This window comes from Microtus oregoni, unplaced genomic scaffold, assembly GCF_018167655.1.
Source record: "Microtus oregoni isolate MIOR12 unplaced genomic scaffold, Mior012 000036F_ref0000092, whole genome shotgun sequence".
Classification (NCBI taxonomy): domain Eukaryota; kingdom Metazoa; phylum Chordata; class Mammalia; order Rodentia; family Cricetidae; genus Microtus; species Microtus oregoni.
In genome coordinates this window covers 1248294-1272824 of record NW_024543095.1, presented here as the reverse complement: position 1 = coordinate 1272824, position 24531 = coordinate 1248294, and the positions used below count along the sequence as shown (strand labels likewise).

General features: G+C 47.5%; 1 protein-coding gene and 1 long non-coding RNA gene across 3 annotated transcripts; both read left to right on the top strand.

The window, feature by feature from the left end:
* Positions 1-1030: 1030 nt before the first annotated feature.
* On the top strand, positions 1031-23967 carry LOC121432865. 2 transcript variants are annotated; one of them, XR_005972241.1, is made up of 10 exons: positions 1031-1174; positions 6039-6303; positions 6486-6598; positions 7120-7172; positions 7408-7497; positions 7683-7966; positions 8928-9142; positions 15948-16060; positions 16515-16682; positions 23746-23967. It is a non-coding gene; the product is annotated as an uncharacterized LOC121432865 (long non-coding RNA). The 2 variants fall into 2 exon arrangements; XR_005972242.1 differs by lacking the exon at positions 23746-23967 and adding an exon at positions 23374-23484.
* LOC121432864 (40S ribosomal protein S23-like) lies at positions 3426-3773 on the top strand. The gene has a single exon (XM_041631026.1). The coding sequence runs from the start codon at positions 3426-3428 to the stop codon at positions 3771-3773; it is 348 nt and encodes a 115-aa protein (XP_041486960.1).
* Positions 23968-24531: the final 564 nt, after the last annotated feature.

The window sequence follows — 24531 nt, the reverse complement described above, 5'->3', positions numbered from 1 at the left end:
TGGTGGGGAGAGAAATATTCGTTGCCATTGGCAACCGCTGTGCATGCAAGGTTTTGGGACCCAGCTTCGGTCTGGAGATCATATGCTATGCTTTTTGGGTGGTATAAGTCTTGACAACCTGGGACCGTTTAGAGAGAGAAGGCCTTCTTTTCTGAATTTCAGTCAATCTATCTGATAACAAAAATTCTTGAGAGCATTCCAATCAAACAAAATAAAGACAATAGTATCTTTTCTTAGTCAATCCCCAGCCCCAGGTGTCACACAGCTCTAAGCTAGGAGGCCAGCCCAGCTCTGTCCGCTGCACTGACCCATAAAGACATCTGGATTTCGGCAAGCAGCCTTGAACTCACCGTTTACCCAATGACCAAACAGGGTGCCTTGCCTTTCCCTAGCCAGTGCTACCAAACCCCGATCATTTCCTGAGACCGTGTTAGAGGTTAGAGAAGCTGAACAAAGAGACAACGAGTTGAGAAGACTTGAATCGTCTCACGGGAATTAAAAGGTTATCAGCTCTGGGTTGAATCCCGGTTCCACCGTTTATTAGCCATTTCAACTTTGGCGTGTGACCCCCTCCTGTTGTGTAAAATGGGACTGTACCTCTGCCCACTTCAAACAGGTATATCCTTGAGCATTCACTGGTCCCTATCAGTATTGAGTGGCCTCGCGCGAGTCACAGAACTTTTGGCGAGGAAAGCGGAGGCTGCAGTTCTGCGAACTGGCTTTCGCTCTCGTAGCACCTGCCTTGTGCTTCTCCAGAGTTAAAGCAACTAAAGCACACTTGGCAGGTTACAGCAAGGAGAAAAGCTGGGGTTAAAGTGATACAGGATCTAGGGGCGGGGTTGGGGAGGGTGGGGACAGACGAAGACTTGCGGGTGGGGCTTTGCGTTGAGTTTGCATGCAAGTACAGGATTGGTCGAGGACAGACTTCGACGACCTCCTCTTACGTGCCCGCCCTAGGATTCACTGCGCTTGCGCACATCCGGTTTGCACGGTCGCGAACCCACTACGTGACCTTATGACGTATGTCGCACTCACGTTGCCTGTGCGTCAGTGGCTGGCGCCTTTGCTGCTTGGCGGGTTGTCCAGGTAACCGCGGGAGTTGTCTTGGTCAACGACCATCCGAGACCTGGGCGTCACGCAGTTGAAGCACCTGAGGACCCTGCTGAGCCCTCAGGTGAGGAATCGCGTGACTCCCATTCCCCGGCCACCGGGCGTTCCAAAAGAAAAAAAGTGGGGTAACAGAAGTTTATAATGTTGAGCGCCTGCTGTGTGCAGAAGATTGTGAAATATCTTTCAGTAGGCGACGTGAATTGCTAAAGACCGCAAACTTTGATGGCACCGCATACAGCATTTGAGTGCCAGGCCCCAAGCTTAGGCTCTAGGGGTCGAGTTACGTCACAGGCTGTGAGGGAGAGGCGCATATCTAGACAACGAGCATAAATCTACACAGGATGAAATAAGCGCAAGGCTGATGCTTCATTTGAATTGTGAAAGTGTGTCTCAGATTCAGAAGCGGCTGGGCTCTAGGAGAGGAGCCCAAAAACATGAAGGATAGGTTTGGGAGTGAAGGGATCGGAGTTCAGGTTTAGCACTGATTTGACCAAAAGGTATCTCTGGCTTTAACCCTCATCATACGTGGCCTTTCTGTCATTAACTTCGTCATTTGGGAAAGAAAAGCCGTAGTTAGAGCAACTCCAAGAACCTTAGGAGAGAGTTAAGTAAAGTTCAACATATACACACACACACCACACACACACACACACACACACACACACTATAAACATGGTTCGGTGGCGCCAAAGGCCGAAAATCCTAGCAATTGGGAAGTGAAGACAAGAGGGTCAGGAGTGCATTCTTGGCTGTATAGACAATTCAAGGCCAGCCTGGGCTGCATGAGACTATCTTGAAAAAAGAAAACAAAAATTGGGCCAGTGAGATGGTTCAGTGGATAAAGGCACTTACCACTAAGCCTGACTCCCTGAGTGAGCCCTGAGACCCACACACGGGAAGGAATGAGTCAATTCATGCAAGTTGTTCTCTGACCGCCACACAGGCACCGTCCCACCACTCACAATAAATAAATGTGAGGAGAAATTCTTTTAACTTTCTTTTTTTTTAATTTATTCTTTGTGTCTTTCACATCATGCATCCCGATCTCACCCATTTCCCGTTCCCTTGCATCCAGCCTCTGCCCCTGCAACCCCCCCCCACACACAAATAAAATTTAAGATAAAAAAGGAAAAACAGAAAAAAGGACGAAAGGGGAAATCTCGTCAGGGAAGCTGCAGTCTGGCACAGAGAGTCACACGGTATACTCCTTTGTCCATACATCTTTACATGTGTTGGTTCATCGCAGAGAATCATTGGTCTCGGCTACACTACCAACACTGGGGCCTCACCGGGACTCTTCCTGGACCTCCTGTTGCTGCCTTGTGTCGTGGAGGTGTAAGGGACAAATGGAAAGGGCATTATGAATTGGACAGCTGTATGAAGAATGATAGACCACAGGGAAGGACATGGAAATGGAGAGGACAGGCTAACAACACAAATAAGGCTGGCTGTGGGGGAGACGGCTCTTCATCAGCACGAGCTCTCCGGCATCCACTTGAAAGCTAGGCACACCTGTAATTGCAGTGCTGGGGAGGCAGAGACAAGGGGGTCCCTAGAGCTCGCTGGCCAGATTCATGAGCCCCAGGTTCAGTGAGAGGAGAGACCCTGTCTCAAAAGAACAAAGTGAAGAGCAATTGAGGAAGACCCTTGATGTTGACCTCTGGCCTCTTCATGCACACCCAAACAGGCACATTGGCCCCCAACATATAAAAAGAATATGCTACTTGCAGAGGATGTTGCTGAGTACTAGAGCATGTGCTTGGCATGCGTGAGCCTCTGCATGCGTCCCGAGTACTACAAAAAGAAATCTGTTACCTGATCATGGTGCTGCCTGCCTGTAATCGCAGAATTTGGGAGGCTTGCTGTGTGCACAAAGCCAGCCTGACTACAGAGCCAAGACCTCCTTTTAAAACATAAGAATAATGTGTGACTTTTAGAGTTTCCTGGAGAAGTAGGGTGTAGTCCTACCTCAACAAGATATGCCGTGCTTTGTTGCCGCCCATGGGAGGCCCGCCCGTCTCTGAATAGAAATAGAAGAGGAGTGGATTGTGTGTGTGTGGGGGGGGAGGTGAATCGAAGGATAGTGAGGAGGGAAAAGTGCAATCAGGATGCAAAATAAATAAAATTAATTAATTAAAAAAAAAGAATAGCCAGGCATGGTGTCTGCAAAACGAGATAGAGGACTACATAGAGAGACCCTGTCTCAATAATAATAATAATAATAATAATAATAATAATAATGGCAACAGTAAATAAAAGTATATGGCAGAGCTCTTTCTCTCGGGCCTGTGGCATCGGCAAGATGAGCAAGTGTCATGGTCTCCGTACTGCCAGGAAGCTCCGCAGCCCACTGGGACCAGAAGTGGCATGAAAAACAGTACATGAAAGCCCACTTGGGCACAGCCCTGAAGGCCAATCCTTTTGGAGGTGCCTCTCATGCCAAGAGAATCGTGCTGGAAAAAGTAGGAGTTGAAGCCAAGCAGCCAAATTCTGCTATCTGGAAGTGTGTCAGGGTGCAGCTCATCAAGAACACCAAGAAGATCACAGCTTTCGTCCCCAATGATGGTTGCTTGAACTTCATTGAGGAAAACGATGAAGTTCTGGTTGCTGGATTTGGTAGAAAGGGTCATGCTGTAGGTGATATTCCTTGGAGTCTACTTTAAGGTTGTTAAAGTAGCCAACATGTCCCTTTTGGCCCTGTACAAAGGCAAGAAGGAAAGACCAAGATCCTAAATTTTGACAGTGGAAGCACAGTAATAAATTTTCCTATTCTGAAAAAAAAAGTATATGGCTGAATTAAGTCATTAATACATATGCCACAACAGCATAAAGACAGAGTTATAGCTTGTGGAATCAAACATACATGGATTCAAATATTGCATCTGTCATCTAAAAACTGTATGTGTGACTGAGCACCTTTCTTAATTTTCAGTGCCTCAATTTCCCCATATGTAAAATGGGAATCATAATAGCTTCTGCCTCAGAGATACGAGGTGAGGTACCGACTGGGTGTCAAGCAGTTATGAAAATGCCTGTTCTACTTTCCATTCCACTCAACCCCCAGGCAGTCCAGTCAGGCACGTATTGCAGAGAAACGCGTCCCCATCGATTATGGGTCTTGGGGATGTTTGCACTGTGTAAGGAGAGCAGAAGTCGGTTAGAAGAAAGGAAAGCTGAAGGGATCGAGCCCTCACTCGGTGGTAGAACAATAAAAAGTTGTACTCCTTGCTCAGTAAACTGGTACTGTTATCTGTCACTTCAAAATACCCTAATGGAAAAATTGGAAATAGAACCGTTTGGTCTCTAAAAAAAGATGATGTCATGGTGCAGCTGGACCATATGCCCAGGATGGACAGCCTTGAAGGAGGATGAGCAGCCAAAGCTGATGAGGCGCCTGCACCCCCTTCTAGCCGATGGTAGTGAATGGTTGGCTCATGACCATGGTGGTGGTGCCGCTATTTTCTGGTTGTAGTTTGAGGATTTGGGGGCAGTGATCCCCCTGCTGGCTCTGGACGTATTTGGGTTAGGTGTAGAAAGTAAAGGTGTTGTAAGCCAGATCTCTAGTAGCCCAAGTGGTGAATCCAACATTTGGCGTAGGAGCCAAATTTCATCTCAGGAGCCTGAGAGGACAGCTGGTGAGGGACACGCAGAGTAATTCACTGTGTGGTGATCACGTATTTTCTTTTTTGGTTTTTCTTTTTTAAGTCAGGGTCTCATATAGCTCAGGCTGACTTCAAACTCGCTGTGTAATTGTGGAGTACTTTGAATGTCTGACCGTCCTGCCTCCTCTCCCAGGTGTTGAGATTTCAGGCGTGTGCCGTCTTACCTGCCATTCCCATATTCTTTTTATTTCTTTGCTTACTCTTGTGCAGTGCGAAGGCTCACACCTGGGGACTGATGAATGCCAGACAAGCGCCCCATTATCTGGGCTGTACCCGTTTTTGCAGTGGTCACTTTCACCACGAACCTTTAGTGGACACTTAACAGGGGAAAGTGACATTGTTTATCCCAAGTCTCAATTCTAATTCTGTTGCTCCTTGTTTCCAAACTTACACTGTCTCTGTATTCCTGCCCAATAAATCCAAATCGTTAGCGGCCTCCAGAGGCCCTTCCTGAGCTAGCCCAGTCTATGCTTCCTGAGCTAGACCAGTCTACGCTTCCTGAGCTAACCCAGTCTACGCTTCCTGCCCTGCCTCCTCTCTTGTTGGCAGTCTCAACTTCCTTAAATTGCTGGTCCTTGGCCAGAGCTTGACTTTGTTCATGCTACTCATTACATCTGAAGTAATTTACCATTCGATGGCATCCCTTCTTCAAAGTTTAATCTTGACCATTTAAGCATAAAATTGTCTTGGACTTCTCTAAATTATTACTATACTCAGAACATATTTTTCTAATGGGACATTTCCAATTTCTCAGCGTCCAATTAGAACCTAGGGTAGGATCTGTGCTTTGCTCTTTGTCTATCTGTCGTCTTCCAGCCAAGTGTCTTTGACAGTAAAGTGCTGGAAAACATTAATTGAATGAGTAGCTATAAAGGCTAAAATTTATCAGATTAATTGATTTTTTTTTTCAGTCGCAGACCTGAAAGATGAAGGATCAAGGAGGCCATTGCTTTTGGAACGGTTGATGCGTTACATTTGTATCATGAGTCTCAGAAAAACACATTAGGTGAGAAGGAGATGTGGCCTGGTAGTACAGTGTTTGCTTGTCTCGAGTGAAGCCCTGAGTCCTGTCCCCGGCATGGTATAAACTAGACAGGGTGGTGTACGCCTGGAATCCTAGCACTCAGGAGGTAGAGACAGGAGGATCAGAAGTTCAAGTCATCCCTACCGTACAGTGAATCTGAGGTCCGTCTGGGCCACGTGAGGCCCTGGAGACTATTATTCTTACAGTTCAGGTATCCGAGCAATTTGTCTCATTTTGTTTAGTTTTGAGAGAAAACCTGTGACGTAGATGTAGAACAAAGGCACACGAAGACTGATGGACCTGGAGACGCTCTGTACTCTGGAGACCAGCGCTGTGTTTACAGTACCCCTTTGCCTCTGCAAGATGGAGCTGCGAAGGTGACTTGTATGGCCTGGTCCCAGAACAACGCTAAATATGCTGTCTGCACAGTGGACCGAGTGGTATTGCTGTACGATGAGCATGGGGAGCGGGAGAGACAAGTTCTCCACCAAGCCAGCTGACATGAAGGTAAAGAGGACTCACATGTGCTCCAACACGTTATCCGAGAAAGCTGTGTGATCTGCCTTCTAGCCGTAGACATGGGCAATAGTCTACTCTATTTCTCGCTATAAACTTTCTGGTCTTTTGGGAAATGTGTGTTTTTTCTTTTCTCCTTCATTTCTACTCATTATCTTTGTTTTTACTCCTAGTGTGGCTGGAAGAGCTACATGGTAAAGGGCATGGCTTTCTCCCCTGATTCCACTAAAATTGCCATCGGACAGACTGACAACATCATCTATGCCTACAAGATTGGAGAAGATTGGTGAGGACAGGATGGGGGCTAGGCGGGTTGTGGCCACTAAAGAAGAGTTGGGCATGGGAAATACCTCGCTGGGATAACGATGACATCAGGCATGGAAGGCAGGGACTCTCTAGAGCCTGATTCTATTGTGTCCACCTCTGCCTGCCCCACCTGTCCTGCAGTCCCATCCCTGGAGGGATGAGTGTAAGCCAGCAGAAGGTCCCGAGAGCCAGTGATATGCTGTGTCATTGGCATAGCTCCAGGGCTCCTTGGGGACCCACTCACTTCTCCATCAGACCTCCCACAGAGGGCCATGTTGGGCAGTTCATTGGGAAGTGATTTTTTTTTAAATATTTATTTATTTATTATGCATACAATATTATGTCCAGACCTCATTACAGATGGTTGTCAGCCACCATGTGGTTGCTAGGAATTGAACTCAGGACCTTTGGAAGAGCAGGCAATGCTCTTAACCACTGAGCCATCTCTCCAGCCCCTGGGAAGTGATTTTTAAGGTTGCTTCCTTGCCTTTTGTCTGACAGGGGTGACAAGAAGGTCATCTGTAACAAGTTCATCCAGACGGTAAAGTTCAGAGGTGAGCCGCACCTGCTTCCCTCCTTGTAAATGAAACAGGAGTTGCCTTTTTCAATGTCTGACCCCGACTTGACCTGCTAAAGAATGGTGTTGTCACCTGCTTGAGAGCCTTGTTGTGTCCACTGCCTGCCTTTTCCCCCTGGAGAGGACTAGAATGACGGTGTGTGGTGGGTGGCGGTTGTTCTGAGTGTGCCAGTCCACACAGGCGGGTCACCCTTTCACCCCTTCTCATACAGAGTGCTGTCACCTGTCTACAGTGGCCTGCAGAGTACATTATTGTCTTCGGACTGGCTGAAGGCAAGGTAACGGAGGAGAGGGAGACACAGGTGAGGTATTGGGGGGGATAGTGTCCTGGGGTGCCTGGCAATATGGTTCATCTTTCCCCTGGAGCTCAAGTGCATACTTGAGAAAAATGCATGAGGACTAATTTTGTCATTTGGCGTTTTTACTTCTGTTTCTCCGTGCCTGGCTGACACTGTAAGTAGCCTAGCCAGACTTGTTTGGTTTTCAGGTTCGATAAGCAAACACTAAAACTAACAAGTCGTCTACCATCTATGGGACAGACTCGTATGTGGTGGCGCTGACAACCAAGTGAATAACAGAAGTAGACTGGGACTGTCAGGACAAAGCTGCATTTGATGGAAAGGGGACTGTCACGGGGCGGAAGTCCCTCCCTCTGTGCCCACCTCTCTGCCTCTGCCCTTCAGTTGCTCTGGGAAAGGCATCCTCTCAGGTCACGCAGACGGCACCATCGTCAGGTATTTGTTCGATGATGAAGGCTCCGGAGGGTCACAGGTATGAAGGGCGCACACTCACTCTGGGGTGGGGTGGACATTCCAGGAGCCCTCCCGGGGAAGCTGCAGGTTTAAGCACCATTACTGGAAAAGGGCAAACTTGGAGAGAAGCGTTTGGTGCCATCACGGAGACTGGTGTTCAGGAGGCTAGAACTCACTATTTATAGGGAGGAGTGGGCGGAAGGGACCTTGAAAGAAGGGAAATAAAGACTCTAAGGGGGACAAAAAGTGAACATTATTTCCATTTATGTAAATACATACATATACACAAATGTATGTATATGTATATATATGTATATATATACATGTTTATGTAATGTATATACATCCAAATGCATAGGAGAAAGAAGTTAACAGCCCATCAAGATACCTCAGCAGGTAAAGGTGCCCAGTGCCAAACCTGACAGGACCCTTGCCATGCAAGGACAGAAGTGACTTCCGCAAGTCATCCTCTGCCCTTCGACCATGTGTGCACATATGCAAATGTGCGCACAAAAACACACACAAATAAATAAGATGTTAAAGAATTAACTATTTTTTTGGAAAAAGAAAAGATAGACATACAGGGAAACTTTGCTGTTTTTCTCTGTATAATTTAGTACTGTGGAATCGTTTACATTGTGAGTTACCCACATAATTCAATTTAGCCCTTCTTGAAGCCATGTACTCTCTTGGACCTAGACAGTGTTGGTTACTGTGTGTCGTCTCTCTTTGGGTGGCTTTACTAGTACGTACCAGAGGTCTCAACACACCACTGTGAGTACACGGCCCGTGTACACATGGCATGCGTGTGCTCATGATACAGAGACAGGCTGTGAAGCCTTCAGAATTCGGGCGTGTTGATGTGGGAAATGCTGGCAGGAAGGCTCACTTTCTCTCTGGGGTGGGATGGTCAGGAGTGTGTGGATCAGCTGCTAGCCTAGCATTCTCAACGAACAATTGAAATATTCTGTCTGTCCCAGGGGAAGTTGGTTAACCACCCATGCCCACCGTATGCCTTGGCTTGGGCAACCAACAGCATCGTGGCAGCAGGCTGTGATCGGAGGATTGTGGCCTATGGAAAGGAAGGCCACGTGCTACAGACTTTTGACTACAGCCGTAATCCTCAGGAACGTGAATTCACCACAGCTTCAGCAAGTCCTGGAGGCCAGTCTGTCGTGCTAGGAAGCTACGACAGGTAGGTCCCCCGGCCAGTTGCATCTTTTTTTTTTTTTTTTTTGATTTTCGAGACAGGGTTTCTCCGTAGCTTTTGGTTCCTTTCCTAGAACTAGCTCTTGTAGACCAGGCTGGCTTCAAACTCACAGAGATCCGCCTGCCTCTGCCTCCCGAGTGCTGGGATTAAAGGCGTGCACCACCATCGCCTGGCCCAGTTGCATCTTCTACCTTTCTCTGTGAGCTCTGCCCTAGCCAAGTTCTGAACTGCAGCGGGTACCTGGACAGAAGCAATGTCTGTTGAAAGGGATTCTCAGATTGTCGTCTGCTTCAGGATGCGCTGTGCCTACTCAGCCTGGACTCCACAGCAGAGGCCATCGCGTTCCCCATGTCCCCCTGCCTTGTCCCCACTATGCCATTGTGTTCTAGTTTGAGAGGAAGACTAAGTAGCCGTCCTCATCGCCAGTGCCTGCACTGGCATGGTCTTTAATGTAGTCGCCATTTGGTGAATGAATAAAGAAACAGCCAAGCAGCTAGGGTCAGGTCTCTTTGTCTGTCTGTCTTTATGTCCTTCCAATCTCACGTGTCTCCTTAGGTTCCGTCCTTCTTTGACTCCTACACTCTGTTTCTTCCTCTTCCCTCTCCTGGCCGTCCGTTTGTTTCACTTGTCCTGCTGTCCTGGTGTCTCTACTTCTGGCTTTTGTGTTGTTGTTGGTTTTTGAGACAGGGTCTCATTCTGTGGCCCCAGCTAGCCTGTAACTCACTGGGTAGACCAGGCTGGCCTCCAACTTACTGTGATCCTCCTGCCTCTGCCTCTCTCCTGTTGGCATTACAGGCGTGTACCACCACACCTGGCATCCATCTTCTACCTGCTCCTTTCACCCCTACTCCCTCAACTCCCCGCACCTTTTCCCCTCCCGTTGGCCTCCTCGCTGGTCTGCCCTTTTGCGTTTGCTTCCCTTTCTGGTAGAGTGAGATGCTTCCCTATCAGTTCTGGTCTATTTTCACTCTTTACCTTTCTAGACTCCGGGTGTTCAACTGGAGTCCTCGAAGAAGCATCTGGGAAGAGGCCAAGCCCAAGGAGATTGCCAACTTATACACCATCACAGCCTTGGCCTGGAAGCGGGACAGCTCCCGGCTCTGTGCGGTGTGTTGTAGGAGCCCCTTTCTGTACTGGCGATTGTCTCCAAACTACAGTAAAATAGAAACTACTCCCTATGCCAAGGGAGTCGCTCTACTCTGACACAAGAGAACTCCAGCTGCCTTGTGACTTCAACCTAAAAAAATCGACTGTTAAAGGCAGGAAAGGGAAACTCACACTTTCCAGGAGGCCTTGAGGGACACGCTTGTCCAGGACAGCCTGATTTCCCCTCATTGTCCAACCCACATGTGATCCCTGTAAGTCCTGGGATTGCCACTTTTTTTTTCTGATATGTTCAGAACCTGCCCACCCTTTTGCTGGCCACTTCTGTCTAGATTGTGACACTGAGGTCTGAGGTCTTGGGGTATATCCAGATACCGTCCTTGGCCAGCGCGCCGTGCATCGCCTTCCATGCTGTCCCCCCCTTTCTCAGGGCACCCTCTGTGGTGGGGTGGAACAGTTTGACTGCTGCCTCCGAAGGAGTATTTACAAGAACAAGTTTGAGCTGACGTATGTGGGACCCAGCCAGGTGAGCAGCTGATGACCTAGCATGCTGAGACCTCTCGTGGCTCATCTGTCCTTGTAACATTTCCCCCACCTGCTGGCCACAGCCACAGTGTCAAATTTAACCTTCCTCCCTCTGGCAGAGCTATCGTAGGGAGCTGAATGTGTCAGGGCAACTTCTGGCAACCCTCCTGCTACGTAGTTGTTCTAACCCATCGCAAGCAAAGGTTTCACACCTGGCTCAAGAGATACAGGGATTGGTGCCTGTATCTCCCCAGTGTGAAGCTGTTCTCAGCGCCGCCCACTAGAGTTGTGGACGTGTATGATCACTGGCGAACTGTAGTGCGCAGGACTCTGTTGTCCCAGAGGCACGCGTCTCACTCTCCCACTTCCCTTCCTTCGCTCTTATTACCAGTTTGTTCCTGGATCTTTCCAGTCTCTCCAGAAATGTTTATCCTTTCTCTGCTGTGTTAGATCTGTTAAGGACTGAGAGTACAAAGGTAATTTATCTGTAAGACATCGCACCAGGGCCAGAGATACGGCTCTTACTATTCTTACAGAGAACACAAGTTCAGTTCCCAGCGCCATGTTAGTGTCTCACAATCACTGGGTCTTCAGCCTTGGGGATCAACACCCTCTTCCGACATCCGGCACCTGCACTCACCTTTGTGCACACCCACCCATGTAATTCAAATTCTTTGTAAAAAAGACATTGTGCTCTGGTATGTGGCCAGTGAGCTTGAGGCCAGCCTGGTCTATATAGCAAATTCCAGGCCAACCAGGGCTACATGTCTCAAAAAAGAAAACAAGTAGAAGAGGAAGAAAAAGAACGAAAATCTTAGCATTTAGGAGGATGGGCAGTTGGAGATCACCTTAGGCACATGATGATATAATAACGATAATAATAGGTTCATAATTATATAACAGTAATGATGATATAGTATTCTGTCTTCATTGGTAAAGAGCTTTGTACTAAGAAGTGCAGGAACAAAGTGAGTGATTAGTGTTACCGAGTAGAGCTCTCAGAATCGAATGGCCATGGACAGCCCAGGCCATGGGGAAGTATTTCCTAGGTAGCAAACCCCTGTGTGGGTGCAAGTGTTGTCCTTAGCAACAGCATCCCAGGCCGAGGGAGAAACAAGGTATCCTGGAGTTGCGTGAGGGACCAGAGCACCTTCACTCTTCTCCTGCTCTGGGAAAGCCTGATGGGTTGGACTGGTCCCTTCCCGGGTGATAGTGAAGAACCTGTCTTCAGGGACCAGGGTGGTGCTCAAGTCCCACTTTGGCTATGAGGTAGAAGAGGTGACGATCCTGGGGAAGGAACGGTACTTGGTGGCTCACACATCGGACACGCTGCTGCTCGGAGACTTGAACACCAATCACCTCAGTGAGGTAGGAACCGAGAGAGGAAGAGTGGGTAATGGGATGTCTTGGCTTGCTAATTCTGAAGGTGTGGGCCCTAAGAAGTAAGATTCCCCATAGGATACCATTCTGATATTATTTCCTGGAATATAAACTTCCACAGTCAGACTGGTTTCTCTTGGAAATATGAGGATCAGGGCAAGAGTCTGATACAGAGAACCTTTTGTGTAACTTCAAAACCTCCCTGAAATCTCTTCCTTGCCACTGACATCCTCCAGCCTTGTCTTGGGTGATTGTCTACATTGTCTATGATGTTTTCTCCTCACTTTGCAGATAGCCTTGCAGGGATCTGGTGGCAATGAGAAATATTTCTTTGAAAATGAGAATGTGAGTAGCCGCGATTCCCTGCTAAATTTAGGGATTTTCCTGTTTAGACATCATCAAATCCTAGACCCTTTAGAATTGGAAGGACTGTATTTTTTATATTTATGTTATTAGTAACCCTTATTATTAGTAACTAGTAACAATAGAAATGTAATTTGCATTTCACAATCTCCACTTTATGATTTCTGTCACCAAATGTTCCAAGCATGGAAGGAAGAACTAAGACTAGCTTAGGATCGTGCAGAAGGTGTAGAGACGAGCATGCCACATAGTATGTCTGTAAGGATGGGACTGGCGTCAGCTACCCTATCCGTACTTACTGCTCTGTGAGCTTACCAAAGTTACTTCGTCTTTCTTAGTGTCTTAACCCACACAGTGAACGAAGACAGCACCTATGTCAGAGGGAAGCACTCATCCTTCCCTGCCACATAATCGTTAATAAACCCCAGCTGCTGAGAGTCATGACCTATTGTTAATACTTGCTTATCCACGCCTAGTGCTGTTAAGTCAGAACTTTTTGTTGCATTTATATTAATTTTTTACCTCATCTCTTACTCATGAGCATTTAGAGTGGTTTTTTGTTTGTTTGTTTGTTTGGGGGGGGGTTCATTGTTTGATTTGGTTTTATTTTATTTTATTTGAGACAGGGTTTCTCTGTGTAACCCAGGCTGACCTGGAACACACTCTGTAGCCCAGGCTGGCCTCAAAATCAGAGAGATCCACCTGCCTCTGCCTCCCATGTGCTGGGACGAAAGGTGTGTGCTGCCACAGCCTGCTGAGTATTAATTTTTTAAAGGTTTATTTTAGTTGAATGGCTATTTTGCCTGCATATATGGCTGTGCGCCATGTGTGTTCCTTATGCCTTTGGAGGCCAAAGGAGGGCAGTGGGATCCCTGGAACTTGGTGGGTGTGAGCTGCCATGTGGGTGCTGGGGATTGAACCTGGGTCCTCTGGAAGAACAGTCAGTACTTTTAACCACTGAGCCATTTCTTCAACCCCTAGTTGTTTGGGGGGTTTGTTGTTTGGTGTGGTTTTAATCACATTACTGCTACTTGCTGAGGTCCATGCTTAGAGCAGAATTGCTGAATCATAGGAGCAGCTGTGCCTTCAGCCTGACTAAGTGTCTCCCATTGCTCTCCAAAGAGGACGATCAATGTCCGTTCCTCTCCCAGTCAGAGTTCCTATTCTTCCACATCCTCTCCAGGACTTGAAATGCATGGTGTGTGTGCAATGCCGTTTCACTTACTTATTGTTCACTTGGATTTCTCTTCTGTGACTTCCAGTTTCTCATCCCTTATGCATTGTGAAAGTCAAGTGGCCTCTTTGTTAGAGATGTGAAATTGTGTATATAACCTCTGATGGTTACTTACATTGTAGTTTTTTTCTCAGTATGTGTGGCTTGAGTTTTCTCTCTTTTAGGTATCTTTAGTATTGAGACATTTAAAATTTTATTGTAGTTATTTATGTAATGGAACCGGTTGGGGGAAGCATTATGCCATGACACTCAAGTAGAAGTCACAAGACAACCTGAGAAGCCGGGCAGTGGTGACACACACCTTTAATCCCAGAACTCAGGAGGCAGAGGCAGGTGGATCTCTGTGAATTCAAGACCAGTCTGGTCTACAGAGCAAGTTCCAAAGGTACACAGAGAGACTCAGTCTTGAAAAAAAAAAAAGACACTCTGAGGCGGTAGATCCCTCCTTTCCACTGTGTGGGTCTAGAGGATCAGACTCAGGCCCTGTAGCACACACCTTTAAGTATTAATTGAAGGGCCAATGGGATGACTCAGCCTCTAAAGATACTGGTCCAAGCCTGATGACTCAGCTTTAGTCCCTCAGGAGAAGACCAACTCCTGCAAGTTGTCTTCTGACTTCCACGTGTGCTCCTTACAAAATAGAAACAAAGAACTAAAAATGTAATTAACAAATTCTTAGTTTAAAAAATTGAGTCTAGGGATGTAGTTGAGTGGCAGAGTGCAGGGGAGCCCTGTGTTCAATCACCAGTGCTGCCAAAATAATAGTAATTGTAATTGCTGGTTTTTGAGGTCTCGTTTAAAAACTTTTCCCCATATTCCCTCCTATATTTTAACATTCTTAAGTTTTGCTTTCCATCTGGAATTTATTTTTGTATGTGTGTAAACACATTTTTTCCATCTGTGTAACCATTTACTGAAAGCCCACTAATTTGTTATACCATCCCTGTCATAAGTCAAGCTTTCGTATACATATGGGCCTCTTCTTAAGATAGTTTCCTATTTCATGAATATTACATTTCACATCTGAGCTCAGAAACGCAGGTATCTGCACTGGGAATGATATGTAGGCCAGGAGGCCTAATTCTCGTGGCGGTGATAACTCAGACCTCAGACCCGTCCATTCGCTCACGCCATGAATTTTACATATTTTTCAATATATGTAAAATGATAGTCAGTTCTCTGAGTCACCAGTCCCTTTTAATGTAATTTATATATAATTTCAGGGTCCCTATGTGGTCCTAGAGGCTCTAGCAGACTTGGCTTGGTTTGGCTTTGGTTGCTGTGTTGTTTTTCAGTGTTTGAAGGCAGGGTCTCATGTTGCCCTGACTGGCTTTGAATTTCTGGTCCTCTTGTCTCAGACCCCTGGGTACTGGGATTATAGTCAGTATGATATGAGTCACCATGTCTACTGTCATAATTTCTGTCTCCAGGTTATCAGTCTGTGTGCCGGCTGGTCCCATTGGTTATGCTCCTGCCTCAACTTTTTGCCTTGTGCTTGAGCTCTGGGTGTGAGCCACTGAGCTTCACTGAGTGAGCTCTCCTCAGGGCTTCCTTTTTCATCGCCTCACTTGTGCATCCACTGTTCTGGTGACTCCGCGCAGCCAGGGTGACATCACCAGGTCATTTCATTCCTCAGCTCTCTCTGGTACTCAGTAACACGGTCACCCTCTTTCACTGTCTTTTCAAGACAGGGTCAAACGAGGCAGCTGGAACTGGCCTACATAGAAGGGCCTGGCCTCAAACCCCCACTCTTTCTGAGGGCTGGGTTATAGCAGTATACCACCATTTCTCCATGAGATCTATCTAGTTGCCTATAAAGCCAAGTAAAACATTTATAATTCTAGACAAGTTTATTGACAGTATTTCTCTGTGTGGCCTTAGCTGTTCCTGACTGTGCTTGAACTCTCTCAGTAAACCGGGCTGGCCTCAAACTCACAGAGATCCACCTGCCTCTGCCTCCTGCATGTTGGGATTAAAGGTGTGTGCCACCACACCTGGCAAGACCCAGTATTTTAAGCATCTTAGAAAAATCGTGCAATATTGGTCATTTGTGGTCCCCATTGATACCTCTGGACTGATAAAATGTTCCTAAATCCCAACATGATTATAAAGCCAGCATTCTAGAGACCAAATGCAGCCCTCTACATGGTGGGGTTCGCTCTTCTTACCCTGTCTTCTTTGCAGTGGATCTGATTGGCAGCTACAACATTGGTACTATCAGTCACGAGAGCCGTGTGGATTGGCTGGAACTTAATGAGACTGGGCACAAGCTTCTCTTCAGGGATCGGAAACTTCGTGTGAGAGGGGTTACTAGGGTTTTAGGCCTGGGCTGGTCCACAAGCTGTTACCTGGGACTGTGGGGGCAATGCAGGACATAAGTTATTGGTTCCATATGCCATTAGCATAGCAAAGTGGACGAAGGATAGTCTATACGCTGTCAGAACCTGACCTAGGGACCATTCCAGTGAGAGCTTCACTGCAGACTGTCAGCTCACTTTGTTTGTAGCCCTACCTGCTAATCTGGCCCAGGGTTACTCTCTAGTCTGACCTTCACCTGACTATACCTTGAATTAGATCGTGGTTGTTTGGTCATCTCATACTTGACCAGTCAGGATATACCAACTTAGCACAAACTCCAAGGGCTGGCAACTCAACACATAACTGACTGGTGGATCATTTCACTGTGGGGGAAAGGGACAGAACCAAATGTCATCAGTGCACGCCTCCTAATTGTGCTGTCTCCCTCTCCAGTTGCATCTATATGATATTGAAAGCTGCTCCAAGACAATGATCCTCAACTTCTGCTCCTACGTGCAGTGGGTTCCCGGGAGCGATGTGCTGGTAGCCCAGAACCGAAACAGCTTGTGTGTGTGGTACAACATTGAGGCACCCGAGAGAGTCACCATGTCCTCTATCAGGGTACGTTGGTGCCAGGAGGCCCAGGTGTGTCGCTCTAACTCATTAGCGCTCCAAGGAGAAGTATGTGGAGACCGTGTGGTGTTCTCAACCCACCACCCACAATCGCTATGATAAAACTGGCAAGCCAAACTTTTACCCCCTCCCCATACTGGCATGGCCTCCAGAATTATCCTTGCTTGCGTTTCCTGACCTTGTGTTGCATTCCTAGAGATGAGGCCACATTCCAGTGGCCCTGGGACTATATAAAGTCACCATATGGCATTCTTTGCAGTCTAGAAGACAGACCCCAGTAGGAGGGATGGTTCCATGCCATCATCCTTGTCCTTGGTCTTGGCCATTCAAAATCCCTCCTTTTTCAAATTACACATAAAACACTCTTTACTGTCCCATCGCAACACCACACACCACACACACACACACCACACACACACCACATACCACACACACACCACATACCACACACACACCACACACCACATACCACACATACACACCATACAATAATACACCACACACCACACATCCCACACACACATCACACACACACATACACACACACCACACACTTACCACACACTCATATGCAAGCCCTTGAAGGCTCTCAAGTTAGCCACCATGTAACTTTCTCTCTCCCCACAAATAATATAGGACCTTGCAAGGCTTTGGCTTTGGTTACCTCTCTTTTTTCTTTGTTGAACAATATTTTCATTCTAACCTTTAAATTTTTAAATTACATTTATTTATTTTGTGTATGTGTGTATGCATCTATGGAGGCCAGAGGACAACTTGTGGGAGTCTGCTCTTCCCACCATGCGGGTCCCAGGAGTGAATGCAGGCCAACAGGCGCCTCTACCTATCGACCTTCTCTCTGGTTCTTTGTGCTAATCTTCGTTGTTGCTGCTGCTGCTGTGCTGGAATCAAACCCAGGCTTCAAGCACACTGCACAAGTATTTACCACTGCGCTTCGAGGAGTAGTAAGGGGTTCCTTTAGTTTTGATGGGTTTTTGTTTTGTTTTTCTTTCTTTTTTTTGTGTGGGGTTTTTTGTTGTTGTTTTGGTTTGGTTTGGTTTGGTTTTTTGAGGGATTTTTTAAAAAAATTTTATTTATTTAATTTTTTAAGAGAGAAAACAATCTTTTTTTCATTTTACATGCCAATCCCAGTTCCCACTCCCTCTCCTCCCTCCCATTCCCCTGCTTTTACCTCCTAAGTACTTGAGTGCTGGGATTAAAGATCTGGGCCGCCATGCCTTGCTATAAGATTTTTTTTTTTACTCCCAAAATGGGCATCATTCATATTCAATGTCTCATTCTTTCTCTCCTCTCCTTCCTCCCTGAATGACCTGGAACTGGAACTTGTAACCCAGGCTGGCCTCCATGAGTGCTGGTATCACAAACACGGGCCACCACACATGATTTATGACACTATTACCTTATATGGACAGAATTTAGATTTCCCCACTACCATATTTCTTCCTACTTTTTCTTCTTGCAGTTTTGGTCTCCCCTCAGGAATTAATTTTCTGCCTGGAGAATATCACTTAGAAATCCCTTTGGTGAGGGTCTCTTTAGTGGAAGATTATACTCTCTCAGGTTTTGATGATCTGAAAGTAGCTTTGTTTAGCTTTTGTTCTAAAAACCCTTTGGGACTAAGTACCCAACTTCAAACTGACAGCTAACTTTTCTTAGCTTTTTGTAACATGTTATCCCAATAGATAACATGTGTTGTGCACATATGTGCAATGCCTGCTGAGGCCAGAAGAGGGCATCAGACTCCTCAGAGCTGGAGGTACCGGCCACTTGCTGTGAGTGCCCATGTGTACTGGGAACCAAGCTTGGGCCCTCTGCCATAGCAGTGTTCTTAATCTCTGAGCTATCTACTCTTGTCCCTTTGGTTGCTCCTAAAACCTACTTTTTTTTTTTGGATGTTTTGACACTTGACTACAATTTTTGTACATAGTATTTTTCCTCATGAAGGGGTCTTGCCATATCGCACAGACTGGCCTCAGATTTCGGGGCCCAGGCTGTCCTCCTGCCCTGCCTCTTGAGAGATAGGGACTGTAGTCACGGGCCACCCATCGGGTTAGAGGGTTTGGGGGTTGTTTTTGCAGTGGATGGCTAGCGACTGAACCTGTACATTAGAAGTAAATTCTCTGGTACTGAGCTGTACTCCAGCCTTTTTACATGAATTTAAATGATATCCCATGCAGCATATGTTGGGTTTCATGTAGTTCTGAACACACACATTGTGCTCAGTCTTGGGAACTTCTCGGCCACGCTGTTACCATTCTCCCAGGAATTCTGACTCAGCATATGCTACGTTTCTTGCTCCATCTTGTTTGCCTTTTCAGCTTCTTCTGTGTCTCCTTCTTCTGCTCCATGAACATTCCAGATAGTATCTTCAGATCTCTCCTTCAGCTCCTTGGCTCACTCTTTTCCTTGTCTGCTGCTTATGCCACAATTGGGGTTTTGCTTCAGAGTTAAATTTGGGCCAGGAACTTCTCCATGTTCAATGTCTCAGGCTTCACTTCCATAAAATTTTATTTGATTCTTTTTCCAGTATGCCCAGCCACTCCAGTCTTTCCTTAGTTAATTTTCCATGTCATTTTTATATCTTCAAATATGTAATATTTAATTTTATTACAATGCATTATCTATAACTGCCATTTTTAATATCTAAAATGCTTAAAGACCTAAAATTATTGTTTACAATTGCAATTTATTCTTTTGTACTGGTTGTGTTGTATGTGCGTGTGCTTGCACACATACACCCACATGTTACTCTGAAGGCAGTCTCTACTTGTTTTCCTGCTGAGATGGTTGTTTGCTTCTGTAGCAATCAGAATCCATGGTAAGGCTGTGCTCCGCTTGCTTTGGTGCCCTTTGCTACAGAACGGGCTAGGCTGGGTTTACTCAGAGACTGACTCAGCCCATCCACGTGCTGAAGGCCTGAGGCTCATTGTCGGATACATGCATTTGCCTTCAGAGCAGCACCCCTTTCCTGCTGCTCAGATTTTAGCTTTTGGCCTTTGCCCTTCTGTCTTTTCTCTTTTTTATTGTTTATTTATTATTATTATTTTTTTTTTGGTTTTTTGAGACAGGGTTTCTCTGTAGCTTTGGAGCCTGTCCTGAAACTAGCTCTAGTAGCCCAGGCTGGCCTTGAACTCACAGAGTTCACAGCCTCTGCCACCCAAGTGCTGGGATTAAAGGCGTTGGCCACCACCACCCAGCTAAAAAATGTCATTTTACTGATTTGTTTTGTTTTGGTTGTTTGTTTTTTTTTTTAAAGGGGGATGGGTAGCATAGAGGTGGGGAACAGTCTTAGTGATTTTGTCACGTGAACTAAGCAGTGCCGGAAAAGAAAAAATATGTTCTGGGTTCAGGTTCAAGTTGTAATTTAACTGGAGGACCCCCAAGACTATCTCAGTCTGGCCCCTGGGGAAATGGTTCCATGGATAAGGGTGCTTGCTGCTAAGCCTGATGACCTGAGTTCAGTCTTCAGAGCCCACATGGATGGACACACACATGCTAAATAAATAAACGTGAAAAAGTAATTATATAGATATATATTACAGGGTTTCTCTGTGCAGCCCTGGCTGTCCTGGAACTCACTCTGTAGACCAGGCTGTCCTCAGACTCACAGAGATCCACCTGCCTCTGCCTCCTGAGTGCTGGGGTTAAAGGTGTGTACTACCACAGCCTGACAAAATAATATACTTTAAAAAGAATATCAGTCTAAGAGTTGAGAAGATAACTCATTTGGTAAAGTGCTTGCTGTTCAAGTAGAGGGGCCTGAGTTTGAGCCCCAGAACATACAGCAAGAAAGTGAAGCGTGTTAGTGTTGTTCTTAATTCCTGCAGGTTAGACAAGGGTTACGCGAGGAAAGACACAGACACGCGGCAGTCCCACGTGGGTGCACTTTTAATGGAGGAGGGGCAACAAACAGGTGGGGAGGGGCATGCAAACACAGTAGGGAAGGTGGGAAGGAAAAAGGGGCAAGAAGGGGCGAACTCGTGACTTGTCCTTGCTTTTAACGGAGGATGCAAAGGCTTCTGGGAAATGTGTCCCGCGCTTGCGTGCGCTGGAGTCCAGAGGGATGCTGGGAGTTGTAGTGTTGCAAGAGAACAACATTTCACCCTTTTGGTTTGATTAAAAAAAATTGGGGGACCTTAAAGGGTAGGGAATGGGGGCGTAGTCCAGTCTCTCATGGCTGCTTCCTGCTGGCTTTGGGCGTTGAGGGGTCCAGGGAATGTCCGATTATCTTGGCAATGTCCCATTGGCGTTTGCGGTCGCTGGTGTAGTTGGTCACTGATGTCCAGGGTTGCTGGCTGGTGTAGTTGGTCAATGATGTCCAGGGTTGCTGGCTGGTGTAGTTGGTCACTGATGTTTGAAGTCCTGGCTGGTGTACTTCATCAGCATGCAGTCTCGCCTGCTCCCAGACCCGTCGGCGTTCCTCAGGAAGCAAGTTGTTAAAGAGAATCATATAAATATCATGGTAAGTTAGGCTGTAAGATTGGGTTAAATATTGAAACTCTTTTGTGAAATTAGTGGGGTTAGCCGTATACGACCCTAGTAGCTTAGAAATATGTGAAAGTTCCAATAAGGCGAAGGGGACGTGCACCCGAAGTGGGCCCTCGACCCCAGCTACCTCTCGTAAGGGCAGAACGGTAGCTGGTTTGGGTTGATCAGGGTCTGCTGCTGCAGCAGCGGCTCGCGAGCACGTAAGGGGAGGGGTGAAATTAGGCGCAAGGCGGCGGGTGGGGTTAGCGCCTGAGGGGGTCTTGGAAGACCGAGGCAGAGGGGTGGGGCGGGGAGGTGAGACGGAAGAATCCGAAGTCGATTCGGACGGCCTGCGCCTGCTGTGACAGGAAGAAATTGTTAATTGTCTTCGCAGTCGAGTCCTGCTGCGAGAGAAGTTAGGTGAAGCTGGATCGGAAAGGCTGGGATATATGAGACGGGGGGAATGAGATTTTTTGGGGGATTCAGAGGAACGGGAAGGCGACCCAGAAGGATGTTTACGCGGAACTCCTGGAGACCTAGGAATGAAGCGTTTAGAGGCGTGGGGAGAAGGTGTAGGCGACTCCTTTTTGTACCTAAAAGAAACTTTTGAAGGGGGGGATAGAGGAGGTGGCCCCCGATTGGGCAGGGCGGGAAGGAGTGGTCCCACGAGGTCGGGGAGGCGGGGGGTCGTCAGCGGGGTCCATGGTCGGAGCGGAGGGTTCCTGGAGGGAGGGTAGAGCCAAAAACATGTGAGCCGGTGAACAGTGTGATGAGGTAGATGGGTCAGTTTTTAGAGCCATATAAAAGAAGGCCATCACGTACATTAATTCCTTCCATTTAGCTGACCGGTGACAAAAATTTGCCAGCTCCCGCAGGGTGTCAGGGTCAAATGATCCCTGGGAAGGCCAGCGGACGGAGCCTTGTAAATTGTATTTAGGCCAAGTCTTGGAACAAAGCCGTGTTAACTTGGAAAGTTTTATGGAGGGAATGAGGGCGTGAGGTTCGAGAGCTTCCAGAAGCTGCCCGAGTGGGGAAGATGGAGGGATTGGTTTAGAATTTTTTGAGCCCATGGCCGAAGTGTAGCCCAGCCACAAAAAGGTACCAACAAAGTACCGTGAACACGGCAAGCCAAAAACGCAGGCGTCCGAGCGAATTTGGGGCGTGTTAACACTTAACTGCCCCGAACCCAGCAACCGTACGGGGGAGAAAAAAAGCCCCGGCTGGGAGGAGACGATGAAGCTCTTTAGGAGGTGCCGCAAGGAGCGGCCCGAAAGGGGACAGGAAAAAGTTAGAAAAAAAAGGAAGAGAAAAAGCCCAGAGCACCGAACTCCGGGTGCGCGGACTGAGCATTTCGGCCGAGGGCAAAAAACCGGGGGAGGCAGGTTAGCAACCTAGCCCTAGCCCGGGGTGCGCAAAGAAAGCCGGCCGGACAGTCTTTGAACGCCCGGGGGGTAAGGAAGTTAACCCGGGGTAACTCACGGATAAGGATGAAGCGGTGGAAATGGCCGTGGAGAACAGGTGGCGGTGAGCGAAGGCTGTAGGTTCTTTAGACCTTGTCGGTGAAACCCAGAGGCAAAAGCCTCGGGCACTGGACAGAGAGGTCTCCGGGTCGAGGATGGCACCAAAATGTTGTTCTTAATTCCCGCGGGTTAGACGAGGGTTACGCGAGGAAAGACACAGACACGAGGCAGTCCCACGTGGGTGCACTTTTAATGGAGGAGGGGCAACAAACAGGTGGGGAGGGGCGTGCAAACACAGTAGGGAAGGCGGGAAGGAAAAAGGGGCAAGAAGGGGCGAACTCGTGACTTGTCCTTGCTTTTAACGGAGGATGCAAAGGCTTCTGGGAAATGTGTCCCGCGCTTGCGTGCGCTGGAGTCCAGAGGGATGCTGGGAGTTGTAGTGTTGCAAGAGAACAACAGTTAGTGCACACTTAAATCCCAGAGCTGGAGAGGCAGAGACAGGCAGACCCCTAGGGCTCAGCCCAGCTTACTTGGTAAATTCCAGGGCCAAGCTGAGATCCTGGTTGAAGAAAGAAAGGGTGGAAGCAGCTGAGGAGTGACACCCGAGCGTGTCTCCTGGCCTGCTCACGTGGACAAGTGCAGTCACACACGCACCCACAGTCTGTGCGTGCACACACACCCCTAAGTCTGTTTCCTACTGAAGAACTGGATGCCACTCTTTGTATACTGGGCAGGGTGACGTTGTAGGTCTGGAGCGAGGTGGAGGGAAGACAGAGGTGATGGTGACCGAAGGGGTGATGACTGTGGTCTACACCCTGGACGAGGGCCTGATTGAGTTTGGAACAGCCATCGATGATGGCAACTACACCCGGTGAGAGCTGCTAACAGCCAGTGTGGTGCTGAGCCAGTGTGGGCCTAGCAGATACCTGCAGTGACCCATTAAACTGTCACAGCTCAATGGAGCCCTGGAATCATGGGAGGGGCCTAGACAAAGGGCGGTGTTTCTGGCCTTTCTTCCCCCCTCCTGCTGCCCCAGCAGCACCAGGGTTCCCCTCTGCTCCTCCAGATCCTGCTTCACTCCTGAGCTTTCTTCCCTTCCTCTCCAGGGCAACAGCCTTCTTGGAGACCCTGGAGATGACCCCAGAAACAGAGGCAACGTGGAAAACCTTGAGCAAACTGGCCCTGGAGGCAAGGCAGCTCCGCACTGCTGAGAGGTAAGAGCTGTGGAACTGAATGCTGGCCACTAGGAGGCCTGTGGGCTGCTTCTGTCCTGTGTGTGAGCACTGCTTCCCACACACCCCAACAACATGAGCCCTTCCTGGTGCACTTACTCCAAACACCTTCCTACTCTAGATCAATATATCTTTTTAAAAATAGTTTTAAATTCTGTGAATAAGAATGTTGATGTGTGGGTTTGTGCATGTGAGTGCCAGTGCCTGCCAAGGTCAGAAGAGAGTTTTGAACCTCCTGGAGCTGGAGTTCCAGGCGGTTGTGAGCCGCCTTGGTAAAGGTGCTGGAACCAGACTCCAGTCTCTACAAGAGCAGTACACACTCCTGACTGCAGAGCTGTCCCCCTAGCTCTGAATATGTCCTAATGTTTTAGCTTCTCCTTTGCAAGGTTCTCCTTTAAGTGGTTGTTTCTTGTTTGTATTATTACTGTTTATATATTTAAAGTTTTTACATTTTTAAAATTTAGTTACTTTGAACTGGGTGTGTTTTAGTCACTTTTCGATTACTGTGGCAAAACACCGTGACCAAGGCAGCCTATAAAAGCCGCACAAAATGACCTTACAGTTCCATGATAGGAGCAGGGCGAGCACAGTGGCCTGGACAGCTGAGAACTCACATCGTGGAACCAGCAAACAGACAGCACTGGAGATGGCAGAAAACTT